Consider the following 20409-nt stretch of genomic DNA (forward strand, 5'->3'; position numbering starts at 1 on the left):
AGGAGTTAAACCTGATAATACTAGAGACAGAAGGACCAGGTGTGACGTGATTACAATATTCAAAACACAGGAACTGAAAGGGCGAATCTGTTTGAGAAGCGGGTCTCCGGTACATGAGGGCGCAAGTGGAAGTTTAAAACACAGATGGGCCACAGGGATGTCAGGAAATTCTTCAGCCTTAAAGTGGTTAGGCAGTGGAATGACCTAGATAGCGAAGTAGTAGAAGCAGAATCGTACATAGCTTAAATAATAGGCATGACAGGGCGGCCAGGGGGAAAAAGCAGGGTCAGGAGCTGAGACTCGACCTCTGTAACCATTAACAGGCGAGTACACTTATAATATACACCTGCTACCATAATATATACATTACCATAATATACTCCTGCTACCATAATATACACCTACCATTATATACATCACCATTATGTACGCATACCTCCGTAATAATATACCTACTACTACAGTATATACCTGCCACCATAATGCATTCCTGGCTACCATTATATTTTCCTGTCCCTACATCTATCATCATATGTCACTCTAACCTTTCTTTCATGACCTGTAGTGAGAGTATTTCTCCCTGTGATCAAGCCTGAGCAGAGTATATGACTTAGGTGAACCACTGTGACCCAGGTAACCCACTGCAATATAAGATGATCTAGGTGATCACTGACCCCGGTGATGTGACCCCTGTGACTTAGGTGACCCCTCTGTGACCCAGGTGACCCCTCACTGACCTAGGTGAATGGTGACCCCTCTGTGACCTAAGTGATCCCCCCTCACTGACCTAGGTGACCCCCCTCACTGACCTAGGTGACCCCTCAATGACCTAGGTTACCTTCTGTGACCCAAGTGAACAACTGATAGAGTTGATCCACGGTGACCGTGACCTAGATGAACCAGTATGACCCACATAAACCACCGTGACCTAGGTGATCCACGTGAATCACTATAACCTAGGTAATTCGCGTGAACCAGTGATCTAGGTGACGCTGTGACCCACTCTGATCTACACAGATGACCTAAGGTTATGAACATGGTACTCACCTGGAACCGTTGGGCGCCTTCCATTCGGCATCAGTAACGAAGTCACCGCTGTAGCAAGAACACTAGCTTAGTACACTCACACCTGGCGTCTTACACCGCGGATCACATGACGCTTTTTTGTTATTGAAAATTTTCCACTACAAGAGATTTACATGTAGTGAATAAGTAGCCCAGTTATTTTAATTAGATTTTCCTAGCGAAACGCATGTATGCTGCTATTTTTAATGTAAATCCCTTGTATGTATGGATGGCATTATAAACTGCTCTTAGTATATTACTAATATTAGGATTAAAAACCTTTAGACTACATGGGGTCAGTTAGCTGCACGTAACCGGTACACCACCAGCCCCTGAGAATACTTTTATCACTAAAATTGAAATTAAAGTATACTGTGAGTACATATGCAGTGAAATATACACCTTCTGGTGTAAATACAATGATACACAACCTCTCGGTGTATATACAGTGACATACACCTGTGTATATTCAATGAGATACATACTTTCTGGGGTATATAAGATATACACACCAGTGTATATACCATGATATATACACCTCTCGGCGCATATACAAAGATACACACCTCTCGGTGTGCATATCATTTTGCTTTTAGTATAGCTTATTATGCAAGGAATATTGGGAACAGAACTGACGTCCTAGCAAATGAGTCCAATACAATATCCCAATATTCCTTACACAACTGGTTACTTCCACGATAACTAGATCAGCGCTAAATGACTTGCACGGGTTTACCGCTGTGATTAATAATAGATTAGTATAGCTCTATGGTTATACTCATACATCCCTCTGTGTATGGTCAAACAACCAGATATTAGTATATATAGCTATGCATATGCATTATATGATCTATATTTAAGAAATGTGTTGATATTTATTTTATGATTTCTTAAAATATATTTTTTTTCTACGATCCTTCATGCTCTAAGTTAAAAGTGACTACTTTCACAGTCTCAATATATATTAAAAGTTGTGTATTAATATATTTGGTATCATAAAACAACGCCGCGTATTCATAACGGCGCTGAACATGTTATATACGTACATGAAATAATGCTAAAACCCGTGAAGGTTATTTAGATACAATACACTAACCCATTTATTAACAGCTTATAGCTGTGTTATGATTCCCTGACCCTTCAAGACGGGTGGGAGGAGTATACTTAATGCTGAAGTCTTTTGACTCCCAATGAATTTAGCACTTTCTGATATAATATTTATACTACTGAAAATAACAATAATAGTAATAATAATAATAATAATAATAATAATAATAATAATAATAATAATAATATGTTGGTAGACAGAAACCACCCAGGGAAGTACTACTGTCCTGCTAAATGAGTGCAAGACAGAAACCTGTATTTGTTTTACATAATGGTAGGAGTGCTGGTGTCTTTTTGTCTGTCTCATAAACACATAACATAACAGTTATATCTTGCTACTTTTACTTATAATTAGGTCAACCTACACATGTATGTACACATTTATGTATACACACTCATCTGAGTTTTCTTTAGTTTTTCTTAATAGTTCTTGTTCTTATTTTCTTTTCATATCCTTGGGGAAGTGGAATAAGAATTTTTCCTCCATAAGCCATGCATGCTGTAAAGTCAACTAAAATGTCGGGAGCAATGAGCTAGTAACCTCTTTTCCCGTATAGCCTACTAAAAATAAAAAAGAAGAAAACCTTTAAGTTAGGATGTTTGAATGTGCATGTATGTAGTGCACATGACAAGAAAGAGGTGACTGTGGATGTTATGAATGAAAAGAAGCTGGATGTCCAGGCTCTAAGTGAAACAAAGCTGAAGGGGGTAGGAGAGTTTCAGTGGGGAGAAATAAATGGGAATAGGTCAGGGATTTCTAATAGAGTTAGAGCTAAGGAAGGAGTAGCAATAACGTTGAAAGATCAGTTATGGCAGGGGAAGAGTGAATATAAATGTATAAATTCAAGGATAATGTGGAGTAAAATAAAGGTGGGATGTGAAAAGTGGATTATAGTAAGTGGTTTATGCGCCTGTAGAAAAGAGAAAGAGAATTTGGGAGATGTTGGGTGAGTGCGTGGGGAGTTTTGAACCAAGTGAGGGTACTTGTGGTGGGGGACCTAAATGCTACAGTGGGTAAAACTACTGTGAAGGGAGTAGTAGGTAAGTTTGGGGTGCCAGGGAATAATGGAAATGGGGGAATTTATGTATAACACAGGCTTGGTAATAAGTAATACATATTTTAAGAAAAAAGAGGATAAGTATCCAAGATATGATAGAGGACATAATGAAGAAGTTTGTTAGATTATGTATTGGTAGATTGGAGGTTGATGGGTAGACTTTAGAATGTGCATGTTTATAGAGGGGCAACAGATAAATCGGATCATTACTCAGTTGAAGCTACAGTTAGAGTAATAGGTAGATGGAGCAAAAGGAAAATGGTAACAGCAAGAGGTAAAAGTTTATAAACTGGGAGGAGGAAGTTATGGTGAGATATAAGTAACTATTGGAAGAAAGGTGGGCTGATGAGAGTATAGGTAGCATGGGGGTTGAAGAGGGAAAGGATAGTTTTAAAAAGGCAGTGCTAGAATGTGGAGCAGGAGTTTGTGGCTATAGGAGGGTGCATGCAGGAGGAAAGAGGAGTGACTGATGGAGTGATGAGGTAAAGGGTGTGATAAAACAGAAAAAAAGTTGCGTATGAGAGATTTTTACAGAAAAGTGATATACGAAGGGTGGAGTATCTGGAGTGTAAAGAGAGGTAGAGTGGTGAGGGAGTGCAAAAGGAGAGCAAATGATGGAGCGGGTGAGGTGCTGTCAACAAATTTTGCTGAGAATAAGAAAAAAATTTGGAGTGAGATAAATAGGTCAAGACTGCCTAGGGAACGAATGGATTTGTCAGTTAAAAACAGAATAGGGGAGTTGGTGGTATTGGGAGGATGGCAGGAATAGTTTGAGGAACTGTTAAATGATGATGAAGAGAGAGAGGCAGTAATTTCATGCATTGGCCAAGGAGGTATAAAATCTTTTAGGAGTGAAGAATAACCGAATGTGAGTGTGGGGGAGGTGCGTGAGGCATTAGGTAGAATGAAAGGGGGTAAAGCATCTGGAACTGATGGGATCATGACAGAAATGTTAAAAGCAGGGGAAAAAATATAGTTTTGTAGTGGTTAGTACTTTTGTTCAATAAATGTTTGTATGAGGAGAAGGTACCTAAGAATTGGCAGTGAGCTTGTATAATTCCTTAATATAATGGAAAAGGAACAGAAAAGATTGTAAATATTACAGGGGAATAAGTTTACTGAGTAATACCAGGTAAAATATATGGTAATGTTACTATTGAAAGAATTAGAGGTAAGACAGAGAGCAGGATTGCAGATGAACAAGGTGGCTTTAGAATGGGTAGAGGATGTGTAGATCAAGTGTTTACATTGAAGCATATACGTGAACAATATTTAGATAAAAGTAGGGATGTTTTCATTGCATTTTTGGATTTAGAAAAGGCATATGATATTGTGGATAGGGGAGCAATGTGGCAGATGTTACAAGTGTGTGGAATAGGTAGTAAATTACTAAATGCTGTAAAGAGTTTTGTATGAGGATAGTGAGGCTCATTTTAGGGTGTGCAGAAGAGAGGAAGATTACTTTCCAGTAAAAGTACGCCGTATACAGAGATGTGTAATATCACCATAGTTGTTTAACATATTTATGGATGGAGTTGTAAAAGAAGTAAATACTAGGGTGTTGGGGAGAGGGATGGGATTAAATTATGGGGGAATCAAATACAAAATGGGAGTTGATACAGTTACTTTTTTGCTGATACTGTGCTTTTGGGAAATTCTAGAGAGAAGTTGCAAAGGTTAGTGGACGAGTTTGGTTGTGTAAAGAAAGTTGAAAGTGAACATAGATAAGAGTAAGGTGATGAGAGTATCAAACGAGTTTAGGTAAAGAAAGATTGGATATCACATTGGAGGGAGTACGGAAGAAGTGAATATGTTCAGATACTTGGGAGTAGATTCGTCAGCAGATGGGTTTATGACGGACGAGGTTAACCATTGACGAAAGAAAAAAAGGTGAGTGGTGCGTTGAAGTGTCTGTGGAGACAAAAAAAAAACATCATCTATGGAGGCAAAGAAGGGAATTTATGAGAGTATAGTGATACCAATACTCTTATACAGGTGTGAAGCACGGGTTGTAAATGCTGCAGTGAGGCGGCTGGAGGCAGTGGAGATGTGTGTCTATGGGCAATGTGTGGTGTAAATATTATGCAGAGAAATCGTAGTGTGGAAATTAGGAGGTGTGGAGTTACAAAAAGTATTCAGAGCGATTAAAAAAGGGGTTATTGAGGTGGATTGGTCATTTAGAGAGGATGGAGCAAAATAGAATGACTTGGAGGGTGTATAAATTTATAGTGGAGGGAAGGAGGGGTAGGGGTTGTCCTAGGAAAGGATGGAGGGAGGGGAGTAAAAGAAGTTTTGTGTGCAAGGGGCCTGGACATGCAGCAGGCATGTGTGTGTGCTAGATAGGAGAGAATGGAGATGAATCGTTTCTGGGACCTGACGAGCTGTTGGAGTGTGAGCAGGGTAATATTTTGTGAAGGTATTCAGGAAACCAGTTAGCCGGACTTCGAGTCCTGGAGGTGGAAAGTACAATGCCTACACTTTAAAGGAGGGACATCTAAACTGTTATATCTGGGCACCTCTACAAAGACATTATGTGTGAATGATGGTGAAATTGTTTCTTTCTTTTTTTGGGCCACGCTGCCTCGGTGGGAGACGGCCGACGTGTTAAAAAAAATAATTTTGGTAAAATCTCACCAAACCGCAGATTAAATACTTACAGATTACTCCCAGTTAAATTCCAGTAAAGTGTCAGAAATCTCTGCTAAGCATAAATAGCTACACAAAAAGATGTTGACTATCAGATTCATTCACCAAACTGGGAAAAATATTAATATGCTGGATTGTTGGCGAATTACTGCAAATATATTACCTTTGCTAAGAAATAAATGTATTTAGCTCGCATGATCAAGAGTCCAGCATGATGCTCACGTACATCTCTCTGTTGAGATTTACAATACCTCTATAAACACTAAATGAACAACTTAACCTTCACTGTCTAAAGCAAGCAGGCACTCACCAGTGCATCTACTATATTGCCGTGTTACTGATCTTGTTATTTTTCAACATAGGAATGAAAGTCATACTTTCGACAATTTATAATCTCACAGAGCAAACATTCTTGAAAAACTACTCTTGTTGGAGTACCATATTACCTTTTTATGATGCAGTAAGGTACAGTGAATATTGTAATATTGAAAGACAAGTCATATCTAACTGGTAAAAAATGCTTTTAAAGTACAACACCGTAAAATACAATATTAATCAAGATTAGTAGCAGCATAGTTAGTAGCCTATTTATTCTAAAATATAAACAACGAAAAGTAAACTACGTCGCTATTTATTACACAAGTTATTGGTAATATGTGTGAGTGTGGGGAGGGGGGATTGATGCCCTGTTGCCTGTGTTACTAACATGCAGGGTTAGAACAATAAATATGGACTATTTTAGTGCATGTAACGAACATTTTTGTGACCTAATATTGGTCCAGGATGGACAGAAATGTCATCTAAATATTTATTTCCAATTTATGGGTTAGCTGTGAATAATTTTTGTGTGTGTCAGTATACTGTACGCTAGTTATAGCTAGTCTGGTGTTAGGTTTTACATTTTCAATTTAAAGTGAGCAACAAGTAAGGGTTATGTACGCTGTCGAGCACAAGAGCTGCTTCACACAGCCAGACATGGCATACTCGTGGTGGGTAGAGTAGCCCTGGCTTAATTAACTTAGTTTCCCTACCCATGTCCATGCGGTAAACCTTCCCATTACTGGCCAGACCCAAAGGGTAATTAACTTGACTACCCAAGTACTATGTTAAGAGACAGTGAGAAACATCGTTGTGTGGTGGAGGAAGGAATGGTGTTGGTTAACTTTAGTAACGACTTTTGGTGAAAAACTTTCGTCAGCGCTTTCGAAATTATCTAAATTTTAAGAAGGCACTTATTATTGTACCTACTACATACACAGAACACTATACACTAATGTAAACCCTCCTCTCAAACTCCTCCTTGATAACTGTAAGTCACTTGATAACTATAACTATAAGTCACTCTGACTTTTTTGGGTTATCCCAGGTTCTCTACACATATGCTGCTATGTATGATAATTCTATGTAACTGTATTTGTGTATTACTGAATAAACTTACTTAGAACACACAACCATAATACGACACAGATCACTCTTCGATATCCCTTGTGTTCATCTCTCCCTATGCAAAAATGCTATGCACGTAAAAGGCCCGAAGATCTGGAATTCATTGCCAGAGCACATTAAAGGACCACTGTCCGCAAAACAGTTTAAGGTCCTAATAAGAAATCACCTCATAACCTAAAATTAACCAGACAAACCGTATCTAATCACTACCAGTTTCTCAAAAGCTCCTCATATTGTGCTGATCAATGCTCAACCATTTACTACTTCCAAATTAGGATGTCTGTTTTTCCGTTGTTTTAAATAGTAGATTGTAATACAGTACATAATAATGCAAATTGTTCCATTGTAATACCAAATTTCATTGCTTTAAATAGTACTAAACTGTAATACATCATATTGTAAATTGTTTTAAATTGTTACATTGTAATACTGTAATCTTTATTAACTAATTCAATAGTGTAATAAGTCTCTACTAGATTTATCAAAACCATGTAGCATTATCTGATAGAATATACATTTCTACTGTACTTACTGTAACTCATCTAATGACCATATGAACTATGTATTATTACCTTACTAATCTTAAGTTTATCTCTAAGTTTGCCCGAAATGTTCTACATACAAAGGGGCTTTTGGCATGTACACCCAACTATTATATTCCTCTGTATAACCATGTAATTTGTCAAAATAAACATCTTTATCTTTAACTTGTGCGTTACAGGTCTGCCTAATCACAGGAATGTGCTCCAGCACTCAATTTATATATCATAGTGGTGATACCTGCATATACTGCACTAACTAGTTCTCATGACTTAACATGCACATAGGCATGTGTGTATATAGAGCATCCCAGACACAAATCCGAGTCAACAGATCAACTATATTGCATTCAAATGGGAAGCACTAAATCCCTAGGGGTCACGCAACGCCTGATGAATGGGAGGCAATCAGGTTAGATCCAAAGAATAAGAGATCAGATCCAGTTCTTTGGATTAAGAGCCTTTTACCAGCACCACGGCAACAATCCCCTCTCCCTCCTGAAGCGACACAATTATTTTCCTGTCTATATGTGGGTTTCCTGCTACCATTGGCAAGTGGTCACGACATTTGGAATATATATATATATATATATATATATATATATATATATATATATATATATATATATATATATATATATATATATATATATATATATATATATATATATATATATATATATATATATATATATATATATATATATATCGTGCCGAATAGGCAGAACTTGCGATCTTGGCTTAAATAGCAACGCTCACCTTGCCATATAGGACAGGCGAAAATTTGTGTATGCAATAATTTCGCCAAAATCATTCTGAACCTAACGAAAAAAATATATTTCACTGTGTTTGTTTAGTATTAAATTATTGTAAACAAACCTAAAATATATTTAGTTGGGTTAGGCTAAAATAAATTGTTCTTGTTGCAATAAGGTTAGGTAAGTTTTCTAAGATTCTTTTGGTGCAAAATTATAAATTTTTACATTAGCATTAATGAAAAAAAATATATCTTTAAACGTATAAGAGAAAATTTCAGAAAGGACTTAATTTTAAATGAGTTCTTGCTAATTGACCAGTTTTACATATTCCGCACGACATATATATATATATATATATATATATATATATATATATATATATATATATATATATATGTGTGTGTGTGTGTATATATATATATGTGTGTGTGTATGTGTGTGTGTATGTGGGTGTGTGTGTATGTCGTGCCGAATGGGTAAAATTGGCTAGTCAGCAAGAACTTTCTAAGATTTTCTCTTGCACATTTAAAGATATATGCTTTTCATTTATGTTAATGTAAAAATTAGTAATTATGTACCAAAAGAACCTTAGAAAACTTACCTAACCTTATTATAACAAGGGCAATTTAATTAAGCCTAATCCAACTAAATATAATTTAGATAAACTTACAATAATTTCATAATAAACAAACACAACGAAATATATTTTTTCGTTAGATTCAGAATGATTTTTGCAGATTCAGAATGATTTTATTGCAGATACAAATTTTCGCTTGTCTTATTCGACAAGAAGAGCGTTGCAATTTAAGCGAAAATCGCGTTTTTACCCATTCGGCACTATATATATATATATATATATATATATATATATATATATATATATATATATATATATATATATATATATATATATATATATATGTATGTATGTATGTGTGTGTGTGTGTGTGTGTGTGTGTGTGTGTGTGTGTGTCGTGCCCAATATGTAAAACTGGTCATTTAGCAAGAACTCATTTAAAATTAAGTCCTTTCTGAATTTTTCTCTTAAACGTTTAAAGATATATTTTTTCATTAATGTTGATGTAAAAATTTATAATTTTGCACCAAAAGAATCTTAGAAAACTTACCTAACCTTATTATAACAAGAACAATTTATTTTAGCCTAACCCAACTAAATATATTTTAGATTTGTTTACAATAATTTAATACTAAACAAACACAGTGAAATATATTTTTTCGTTAGGTTCAGAATGATTTTGGCGAAATTACTGCATACACAAATTTTCGCTTGTCCTACATGGCAAGATGAACGTTGCTATTTAAGCCAAGATCGCAAATTCTGCCTATTCGGCACGACATATATATACGTGTGTGTGTGTGTGTGTGTGTGTGTGTGTGTGTGTGTGTGTGTGTGTGTGTGTGTGTGTGTGTGTGTGTGTGTGTGTGTGTGTGTGTGTGTGTGTGTGTGTGTGCGTGTGTGCGTGTGCGCGTGCGCGCAAAACAACCACTGTGAAAAAATAGCTAAATTCGAAGCGCTTTCGTGACTTCTCACATTGATAATGTGAGAAGTCACGAAAGCACTTGGAATTTCGCTATTTTTTTTTTTTTTTTTTTTTTTTTTTTTTTTGTACAGAATTTTGACATTTTATGTTTAGCATCTATGACAAGTTAAAAGGCGAGGTCAGGAGCTAAGATACGACTCCTCGTATTTACATACAGGTTAAGTAGGATACAAGCGGCTGCCTTAAAGCAAATACGTTTGTAAGAATAATTATAATGAATATGCTTAGGTGTCAAGCTGTTTGAAGGAGGAAGTCCATTTGTTATGACTAGCAGTTAATTACTGAAACTAACGTAGTTGTTAGTAATAGAAGAAAAATGCTACCTATTAAGAATACGCTTTAGCTTCTATAAATGTGTTTGTGTTGAGTTGCTCTTGACTCAACAAACACACAACACACCCCTATTGTCAATATATGAACGATTTAAAGCGGGACCAAACTTAAATATTAGTTCCTTCAGATCAATATCAAAATTAAATAAACCGGAGGGTAAGTCAAATTTATGGAAAACCAAATTTTTTTTTATATGTTTTCAGACTCGCTATTAGCTAGTTACTCATATAAAAAAAAGATTTCAATATACACACCAAAATTGGTGAATCCAAATACTGTACAAAATATTTTGGGGTTTTCCTGATATAACTAAAATATTCCTAATCATAAACGAACTGTTGAATTTTACGTGCTGATGGTAATTTTTTTACAAACATTATTTATGTTAAGTTAGGTTGGTTAAATTATCGTTATTTAATGATATTTTGAGAAGTATGGCCCATAGAACAGCAGATAATAAGTTACTAATAGCACTTTATGCTATAAATACGTATGTTACTTATATTAAAAAAATAAAACATGAAATATGTTTTGACTTATGAATTCGTCTATGCTGAAGTTACTATATATGTAAATAAGTAATTTACAAGTGTGAGTACAGGCTGACCTGTAGCATGAATTAATACTTTAAATGTTGACTGCGACAAATGCGGTTGGTTATCTAAGACACAAGCAAAATGATACAACATTATCCTCAAAACCGGTGAAATATGAATAAAAAAAACAAATAATGACGCCAGTGGCTGGATGATATATAAAAAAGACATCATAAAGTGTGTACTTAATAATGGCTCATACTGATTGTGGTTGGCAGTTTTTGGTGGGTAAGCAAAGGACTGGTTAATATAATGATTATTTCAAAATAACATTGAAATACTACAATTTACAGAGGTAAGTATCTATGTTGAAGCAGTTGAAGAAGAGCGTTGTATACCTTAAGTGTGGGTTCACTGCTTTCCTGATAGCTTAGCCCAGTTTATGTCAGATAATAATTACTACCTTTATAAGAAAACTTACTTCTCAACAGCCTCAGAAACACAATTCTGATTCACTAATCAATGCAAGATATTGTTACTAAACCGTCATAAATTTAGATTTGAGACTCACATTAAGGTAGATATGCTGAGAGAAGTAAATTCCCAGGAGAGCTAAAACCATTAAGTAAAAAGTGGTGCCAGCGACCTTGGTGACTACTGTTAGTGGTGCTTTGAGAAAGAAAATATACAATACTATTTCTACTCCCGCTACTACAAGCACTACCAACTACTGAACTATTCTAACAAAGTGCCAAGCATTTTGTGCATTTACGGTGTTATTCATTCATTCAGATATTAAAAATACGTCGTGAGGGACACGACCATTGTGACTCTAAACTAGAGTTTATATGAACACCTGAAAAGTAATTACAAACAAATAAAATGTTATATAGTGAGAGAGAGAGCGTGTGTGTGTGTGTGTGTGTGTGTGTGTGTGTGTGTGTTGTGTGGTGTGTGTGTGTGTGTGTGTGTGTGTGTGTGTGTGTGTGTGTGTGTGTGTGTGTATGCATGTGCGCGTGCGCGTGTAAATATTCATTATAACCAATGAAAACAATTTAAAGGTAAGGTTTCTGACATTTTTTAAGAGTGAGTATCTTGCATGTTACGAATTAATATGTATAACTTCATTACGCACTGTATATTGAAGTGTTTATAAATTATTATACTCGAAAACAAATGACAGACTCATATGGGTCATACACAGAATTCACGAAGTGTTTCATAAATGCATGATAAAATTTGTAGTGTACGTGTTGTGCATGTCCTGTCCTTAATTTACATACGAGTTTTTCTTTCGATATTCTTTACGTCATGAGGAATTTGTATTTTTTTTCTTCGCCTTTCTTTGTGCTGTATATATATTCCCTATTTTATTTGCTTCTCCCCATCCATATACTTTTATTCAGCTAATCTTTGTCTCTCCATTTGGTTTTCTCATTTATTTATCTCATTAGATAAATAAACAGCACCGAGCCAGGGTTCTGGTTTATTTCATTTTAGGATAAATATACTTGGCGTTTTGTTTTTTTCGTTTTTGTTTTCATTTTTGGTAACTGAGACTACCATAATATTGTCCTCTCTTGTTGTTTAATTTATCAATTTAAACATTTTCTCTATTCATATATTTCCTGTTTATTTCACTCTTCTGCCGCTACTCTTAAATCCTAATGAAGTTTTATTTTATTTAATTTAGCATTCATTTTCTCATTTTCAAGTTCCAACTCTGCATGTCTACTTGAACTGCTTTTCACTCTTTTTTTTTTTTTTTGCATTATCTACCGTGTATTACTATGATTCACACCGCTGCCTTTCTACTCACTTCATGCAGCAATTCTAGTCCGCTACTCCGCCACGTTCGTCGTCTGAACCCGTCCACGTCTGATCCTAGTCCACCTCCTGCTTTGTGTTTTTTTATTTTTTTATTTTTATTTTGCCAGGTAACTTTGACGACCAGATTCTCGTCCCACGCAACTTTCCCTTAGTAACTTTTCTTTCTCCGCATTCTCTCCATCCTTCTCCTCCTCCTCTTATTCTTCCTCCTGTGCCACACATCCGCCACACTCCGTTGCCTCCCTTCTTGAGCCTAACTTCTCATCGCCACAGCCACTTATCTGCCACCTCCAACCAGTTCCAACCTCTCCCATGCATCCATACGTCATGGATGTGTGAGACATGGATGTTGCAGCCATCGCCTGCACTAGCTTACCATGGCTTGGCTGTCTTAGCGCTCCTCGCTAAGAAAATACTATATCCGAAATTCTGAGCAAACATCCTAAATAAGTTTGTAACAGATAAATAATGACAGTCCGTGAATGGTACATTTAAATGTATTCATATGAGCCCTTTTAGCGCCTAAAAGGGCTCAACTAGTGGGGATCAATCAGGTAAGGGATGGTGGAGGCTCCATCCTCCGTCAGCTGAGTACGAAACACACGCTATCTCACTGTCTACCCGCGATCAGTTTCGGAAGTTTACCTACTTCCGCAGCCCGTACCAGACCTCCCTGTTGACTGCCTGCCTGGCTGACCAGACTATTGCTGCTGGTGCTTCGCCAGTTCATATATCCATCACAGTCAGGTTGATCTAGCACATCGCGCACATAGTTTCCTCTTGATGACCTCCACAATGGTTCCAGCGACCTTTTTAAATATAGTTACAAAATGGAGAGTGGGCAAAGAGTAGGACGATAAAAGATGAAAAAAAAAATGCAAAGAAATTAGCATATAGGCAAATGTGCGAGAAGTCGGTGAATTTGAACGAAGCAACTGATACTAATTCCAAAACTAAATAGCCTAGAAACGCACAAAATAACTGGGAAATCTGAAAGAATATCTTTATACCTCACAGATGTAAACTAACAGCCAGGTTTCCATTTGTAAGATATTCCAACAGCCTGGTACAACAGACGTATTCCAACAGCCTGGTGAGACAGACTAAGCATGACATGAGTGAGAGAAGGTAGGAGGCGTCCCGTTACTGCGGAGACACCTTCGTCATCTTCACTTCCTGGTTTCCTGGGTTATTTCATGGGCGGGTGAGGGTGCGCCCGCCCGCCCACCCACCCACGCCCGCTCACCACGACCTGCACTGAGCCTCTATATACATCTCTCTCGATAATGGCTCACGGCGGACCGAAACATCGTCCAGTTTTCCTTCGCTATTTGTGAGTTAGTTGTCAGTTACTCCACCTACAACGAGGTATTGTGGGCTGGTCGTGAATTGTTCCTACCACGGTATTGTGGTTTATTATACATCTCTGGTATAGCCCGGGCGACTTCACGTGGGTCATTAAGGTTGCAATTCACCTGCAGATTTACATCAAGAATAATTTTATCCCTAAAATTGAGATTAAAATAAATCTTAGTGTATACATACTAAGTAATCCAACCTATTGATATATATATATATATATATATATATATATATATACACTGATGCATACACCTATCAGTATATATATACGGACACACACCTCTGTATACAAGGTGGAGGCGGGGACCAGGAGCTATGACTCGATTCCTGCAACCACAATTAGGTGAGTACAAGGAATGCCTCTCTCGTTAATGTGTTGCATTTTTCTAAACCTGATTCATCACTGTACTTGCCTCGGGTCTTGCGATTAGCGGACAGAGGATCAAACTTCACATCTTGTGTTGAATTACCCCACACGGTTTAGCACCTCAAATAATAATATCGAAATATTTTAAATAATTCATTTTCATTGTTTTATTTAGTATATATATATATATATATATATATATATATATATATATATATATATATATATATATATATATATATATATATATATATATATATATATATACCTACATTATACACGCATGTTTTCTCTGTATAATAAGATATGGCAGCTGTTAGGAAAGAGATTGGCTCCAGAGCGCGATGAGCGACTGGAATATCAGGAAATATTTTTTTCTTCAGCCTTAGGTTGGTCAAGGCGTACAATGACCTGGATGAACTAGTGGTGGCCGAAATCATACACAACTTTAAGGATAAGCACGATAGGGCCAACGAGAAAATAAACCCAGGCAAAGCCAGGATACGACACTTAACCCTGACCCCAGTAACCAAAACAGGCGTGTACCGCTCTGAAGACGACTTTTAACCGTCTTCTAGCGACGCTCTGGCAGTTCCATGGTTGGCATCGATGCGAGGCAAGATATTTGCATAATGTCCGGTCTTTACTTAACGGATTCCTTCGTACGCTTACTAGTTGCTGCAACTAAGATACACGCACACACGAGCTTAGCCAACTACTTAGGCTTGCAAAATTATAGGGACGGTAAATTTTCATTAATATATATATGTCGTGCAGAATAGGCAAAACTAGTCAATTAGCAAGTACTCATTTAAAATTACGTCATTTCTAAAATTTTCTCTTATACGTTTAAAGATATATATTTTTCATTTATGTTAATGTAAAAATTAATAATTTTGTACCAAAAGAACTTTAGAAAACTAACCTAACCTTATTATAACAAGCACAATTTAATTTAGACTAATCCAGCTAAATATATTTTAGATAAGTTTACAATAATTTAATAATAAACAAACACAATGAAAAATATTTTTCTCGTTAGATTTAGAATGATTTTTGCGAAATTATTGCATACACAAATTTTCTCCTGCCTTATTCGACAAGAAGAGCGTTGGTATTTAAGCCAAAATCGCAAGTTCTACTTATTCAGCACGACATATATATATATATATATATATATATATATATATATATATATATATATATATATATATATATATATATATATATATATATATATATATATATATATGGCAGATGTTGAAAGTATATGGAATAGGTGGTAAGTTACTAAATGCTGTAAAGAGTTTTTATGAGGATAGTGAGGCTCAGGTTAGGGTGTGTAGAAGAGAGGGAGACTACTTCCCGGTAAAAGTAGGTCTTAGACAGGTATGTGTAATGTCACCATGGTTGTTTAATATATTTATAGATGGGGTTGTAAAAGAAGTAAATGCTAGGGTGTTCGGGACAGGGGTGGGATTAAATTATGGGGAATCAAATTCAAAATGGGAATTAACACAGTTACTTTTTGCTGATGATACTGTGCTTATGGGAGATTCTAAAGAAAAATTGCAAAAGTTAGTGGATGAGTTTGGGAATGTGTGTAAAGGTAGAAAGTTGAAAGTGAACATAGAAAAGAGTAAGGTGATGAGGGTATCAAATGATTTAGATAAAGAAAAATTGGATATCAAATTGGGGAGGAGTATGGAAGAAGTGAATGTTTTCAGATACTTGGGAGTTGACGTGTCGGCGGATGGATTTATGAAGGATGAGGTTAATCATAGAATTGATGAGGGAAAAAAGGTGAGTGGTGCACTGAGGTATATGTGGAGTCAAAAAACGTTATCTATGGAGGTAAAGAAGGGAATGTATGAAAGTATAGTAGTACCAGCACTCTTATATAGGTGTGAAGCTTGGGTGGTAAATGCAGCAGCGAGGAGACGGTTGGAGGCAGTGGAGATGTCCTGTCTAAGGGCAACGTGTGGTGTAAATATTATGCAGAAAATTCGAAGTGTGGAAATTAGGAAAAGGTGTGGAGTTAATAAAAGTATTAGTCAGAGGGCAGAAGAGTGGTTGTTGAGGTGGTTTGGTCATTTAGAGAGAATGGATCAAAGTAGAATGACATGGAAAGCATATAAATCTATAGGGAAAGGAAGGCAAGGTAGGGGTCGTCCTCGAAAGGGTTGGAGAGAGGGGGTAAAGGAGGTTTTGTGGGCAAGGGGCTTGGACTTCCAGCAAGCGTGCGTGAGCGTGTTAGATAGGAGTGAATGGAGACGGATGGTACTTGGGACCTGACGATCTGTTGGAGTGTGAGCAGGGTAATATTTAGTGAAGGGATTCAGGGAAATCGGTTATTTTCATATAGTCGGACTTGAGTCCTGGAAATGGGAAGTACAATGCCTGCACTTTAAAGTAGGGGTTCGGGATATTGGCAATTTGGAGGGGTATGTTGTGTATGTTTATACGTATGTGCTTCTAAACTGTTGTATTCTGAGCACCTCTACAAAAACAGTGATTATGTGTGAGTGTGGTGAAAGTGTTGAATGATGAAAGCATTTTCTTTTTGGGTATTTTCTTTCTTTTTTGGGTCACCCTGCCTCGGTGGGAGACGGCCGACTTGAATATATATATATATATATATATATATATATAGGTAGTAGGTTGGTAGACAGCAACCACCCAGGGAAGTACTACCGTCCTGCCAGATGACTGTGAAACAAAAACCTGTAACTGTTTTGCATGATGGTAGGATTGCTGGTTTCTTTTTCTGTCTCATAAACACGCTAAGATAACAGGGATATCTTGCTACTCCTACTTACACTTTGGTCACACTTCATAGACACGCACATGCATATATATATATACATACATCTAGGTTTTTCTCCTTTTTCTAAATAGCTCTTGTTCTTTTTATTTCTTCTATTGTCCATGGGGAAGTGGAAAAGAATCTTTCCTCCGTAAGCCATGCGTGTCGTATGAGGCGACTAAAATGCCGGGAGCAATGGGCTAGTAACCCCTTCTCCTGTATACAATTACTAAAAAAGAGAAGAAGAAAAACTTTATAAAACTGGGTTGCTTAAATGTGCGTGGATGTAGTGCGGATGACAAGAAACAGATGATTGCTGATGTTATGAATGAAAAGAAGTTGGATGTCCTGGCCCTAAGCGAAACAAAGCTGAAGGGGGTAGGAGAGTTTCAGTGGGGGGAAATAAATGGGATTAAATCTGGAGTATCTGAGAGAGTTAGAGCAAAGGAAGGGGTAGCAGTAATGTTAAATGATCAGTTATGGAAGGAGAAAAGAGAATATGAATGTGTAAATTCAAGAATTATGTGGATTAAAGTAAAGGTTGGATGCGAGAAGTGGGTCATAATAAGCGTGTATGCACCTGGAGAAGAGAGGAATGCAGAGGAGAGAGAGAGATTTTGGGAGATGTTAAGTGAATGTATAGGAGCCTTTGAACCAAGTGAGAGAGTAATTGTGGTAGGGGACTTGAATGCTAAAGTAGGAGAAACTTTTAGAGAGGGTGTGGTAGGTAAGTTTGGGGTGCCAGGTGTAAATGATAATGGGAGCTCTTTGATTGAACTTTGTATAGAAAGGGGTTTAGTTATAGGTAATACATATTTTAAGAAAAAGAGGATAAATAAGTATACACGATATGATGTAGGGCGAAATGACAGTAGTTTGTTGGATTATGTATTGGTAGATAAAAGACTGTTGAGTAGACTTCAGGATGTACATGTTTATAGAGGGGCCACAGATATATCAGATCACTTTCTAGTTGTAGCTACACTGAGAGTAAAAGGTAGATGGGATACAAGGAGAATAGAAGCATCAGGGAAGAGAGAGGTAAAGGTTTATAAACTAAAAGAGGAGGCAGTTAGGGTAAGATATAAACAGCTATTGGAGGATAGATGGGCTAATGAGAGCATAGGCAATGGGGTCGAAGAGGTATGGGGTAGGTTTAAAAATGTAGTGTTAGAGTGTTCAGCAGAAGTTTGTGGTTACAGGAAAGTGGGTGCAGGAGGGAAGAGGAGCGATTGGTGGAATGATGATGTAAAGAGAGTAGTAAGGGAGAAAAAGTTAGCATATGAGAAGTTTTTACAAAGTAGAAGTGATGCAAGGAGGGAAGAGTATATGGAGAAAAAGAGAGAAGTTAAGAGAGTGGTGAAGCAATGTAAAAAGAGAGCAAATGAGAGAGTGGGTGAGATGTTATCAACAAATTTTGTTGAAAATAAGAAAAAGTTTTGGAGTGAGATTAACAAGTTAAGAAAGCCTAGAGAACAAATGGATTTGTCAGTTAAAAATAGGAGAGGAGAGTTATTAAATGGAGAGTTAGAGGTATTGGGAAGATGGAAGGAATATTTTGAGGAATTGTTAAATGTTGATGAAGATAGGGAAGCTGTGATTTCGTGTATAGGGCAAGGAGGAATAACATCTTGTAGGAGTGAGGAAGAGCCAGTTGTGAGTGTGGGGGAAGTTCGTGAGGCAGTAGGTAAAATGAAAGGGGGTAAGGCAGCCGGGATTGATGGGATAAAGATAGAAATGTTAAAAGCAGGTGGGGATATAGTTTTGGAGTGGTTGGTGCAATTATTTAATAAATGTATGGAAGAGGGTAAGGTACCTAGGGATTGGCAGAGAGCATGCATAGTTCCTTTGTATAAAGGCAAAGGGGATAAAAGAGAGTGCAAAAATTATAGGGGGATAAGTCTGTTGAGTGTACCTGGTAAAGTGTATGGTAGAGTTATAATTGAAAGAATTAAGAGTAAGACGGAGAATAGGATAGCAGATGAACAAGGAGGCTTTAGGAAAGGTAGGGGGTGTGTGGACCAGGTGTTTACAGTGAAACATATAAGTGAACAGTATTTAGATAAGGCTAAAGAGGTCTTTGTGGCATTTATGGATTTGGAAAAGGCGTATGACAGGGTGGATAGGGGGGCAATGTGGCAGATGTTGCAAGTGTATGGTGTAGGAGGTAGGTTACTGAAAGCAGTAAAGAGTTTTTACGAGGATAGTGAGGCTCAAGTTAGAGTATGTAGGAAAGAGGGGAATTTTTTCCCAGTAAAAGTAGGCCTTAGACAAGGATGTGTGATGTCACCGTGGTTGTTTAATATATTTATAGATGGGGTTGTAAGAGAAGTAAATGCGAGGGTCTTGGCAAGAGGCGTGGAGTTAAAAGATAAAGAATCACACACAAAGTGGGAGTTGTCACAGCTGCTCTTTGCTGATGACACTGTGCTCTTGGGAGATTCTGAAGAGAAGTTGCAGAGATTGGTGGATGAATTTGGTAGGGTGTGCAAAAGAAGAAAATTAAAGGTGAATACAGGAAAGAGTAAGGTTATGAGGATAACAAAAAGATTAGGTGATGAAAGATTGAATATCAGATTTATATATATATATATATATATATATATATATATATATATATATATATATATATATATATATATAATGAAATTATGTAGAGACGTTCACTACTCGCTTGTTTACTGGAATAAACGTTGATGACGTGGTTTTTGTAAGCGGTTGATTAGACATTTGTCCAATACCGAAAGACCAATCATAAGTAGATTTATTTTGTCCATTACAGTTTGAGAATTCTCCAGACTGCTTATTCCATTTATGCAAGGTGTCATATTGTTTATATAAATGTCAGTAATAGGCCGATTATTCTAAAGTTGGGATGCAGCGTTTTCAAGGCTATGCTTACCGTTTGAAGTGTTTTTATTTAGTATCAATGAGGACAGAGGTAAATAATGTTCAGCGTTAAAAGCAGACCCGATTAAGCTGTAAAAAAAAAGA

The 20409-nt window shown here is 36.8% G+C and overlaps 1 protein-coding gene across 3 annotated transcripts in view; it reads right to left on the minus strand.

Moving 5' to 3' along the window:
• The window catches only part of pio (piopio), a 256035-nt gene that overhangs the window by 42326 nt on the left and 193300 nt on the right, over nucleotides 1-20409 (minus strand). For 2 of the 3 annotated variants that reach the window (XM_053778495.2, XM_053778493.2), the window contains exon 6: nucleotides 1048-1095. The exons of the other annotated variant lie outside the window; for it this stretch is intronic. In XM_053778495.2, coding sequence (XP_053634470.1) covers nucleotides 1048-1095 — 48 coding nt within the window. The remainder of the gene's footprint in view (nucleotides 1-1047; nucleotides 1096-20409) is intronic. 3 annotated transcript variants of the gene reach the window in all.

This window comes from Cherax quadricarinatus, chromosome 25 (assembly GCF_038502225.1).
Source record: "Cherax quadricarinatus isolate ZL_2023a chromosome 25, ASM3850222v1, whole genome shotgun sequence".
Lineage (NCBI taxonomy): Eukaryota > Metazoa > Arthropoda > Malacostraca > Decapoda > Parastacidae > Cherax > Cherax quadricarinatus.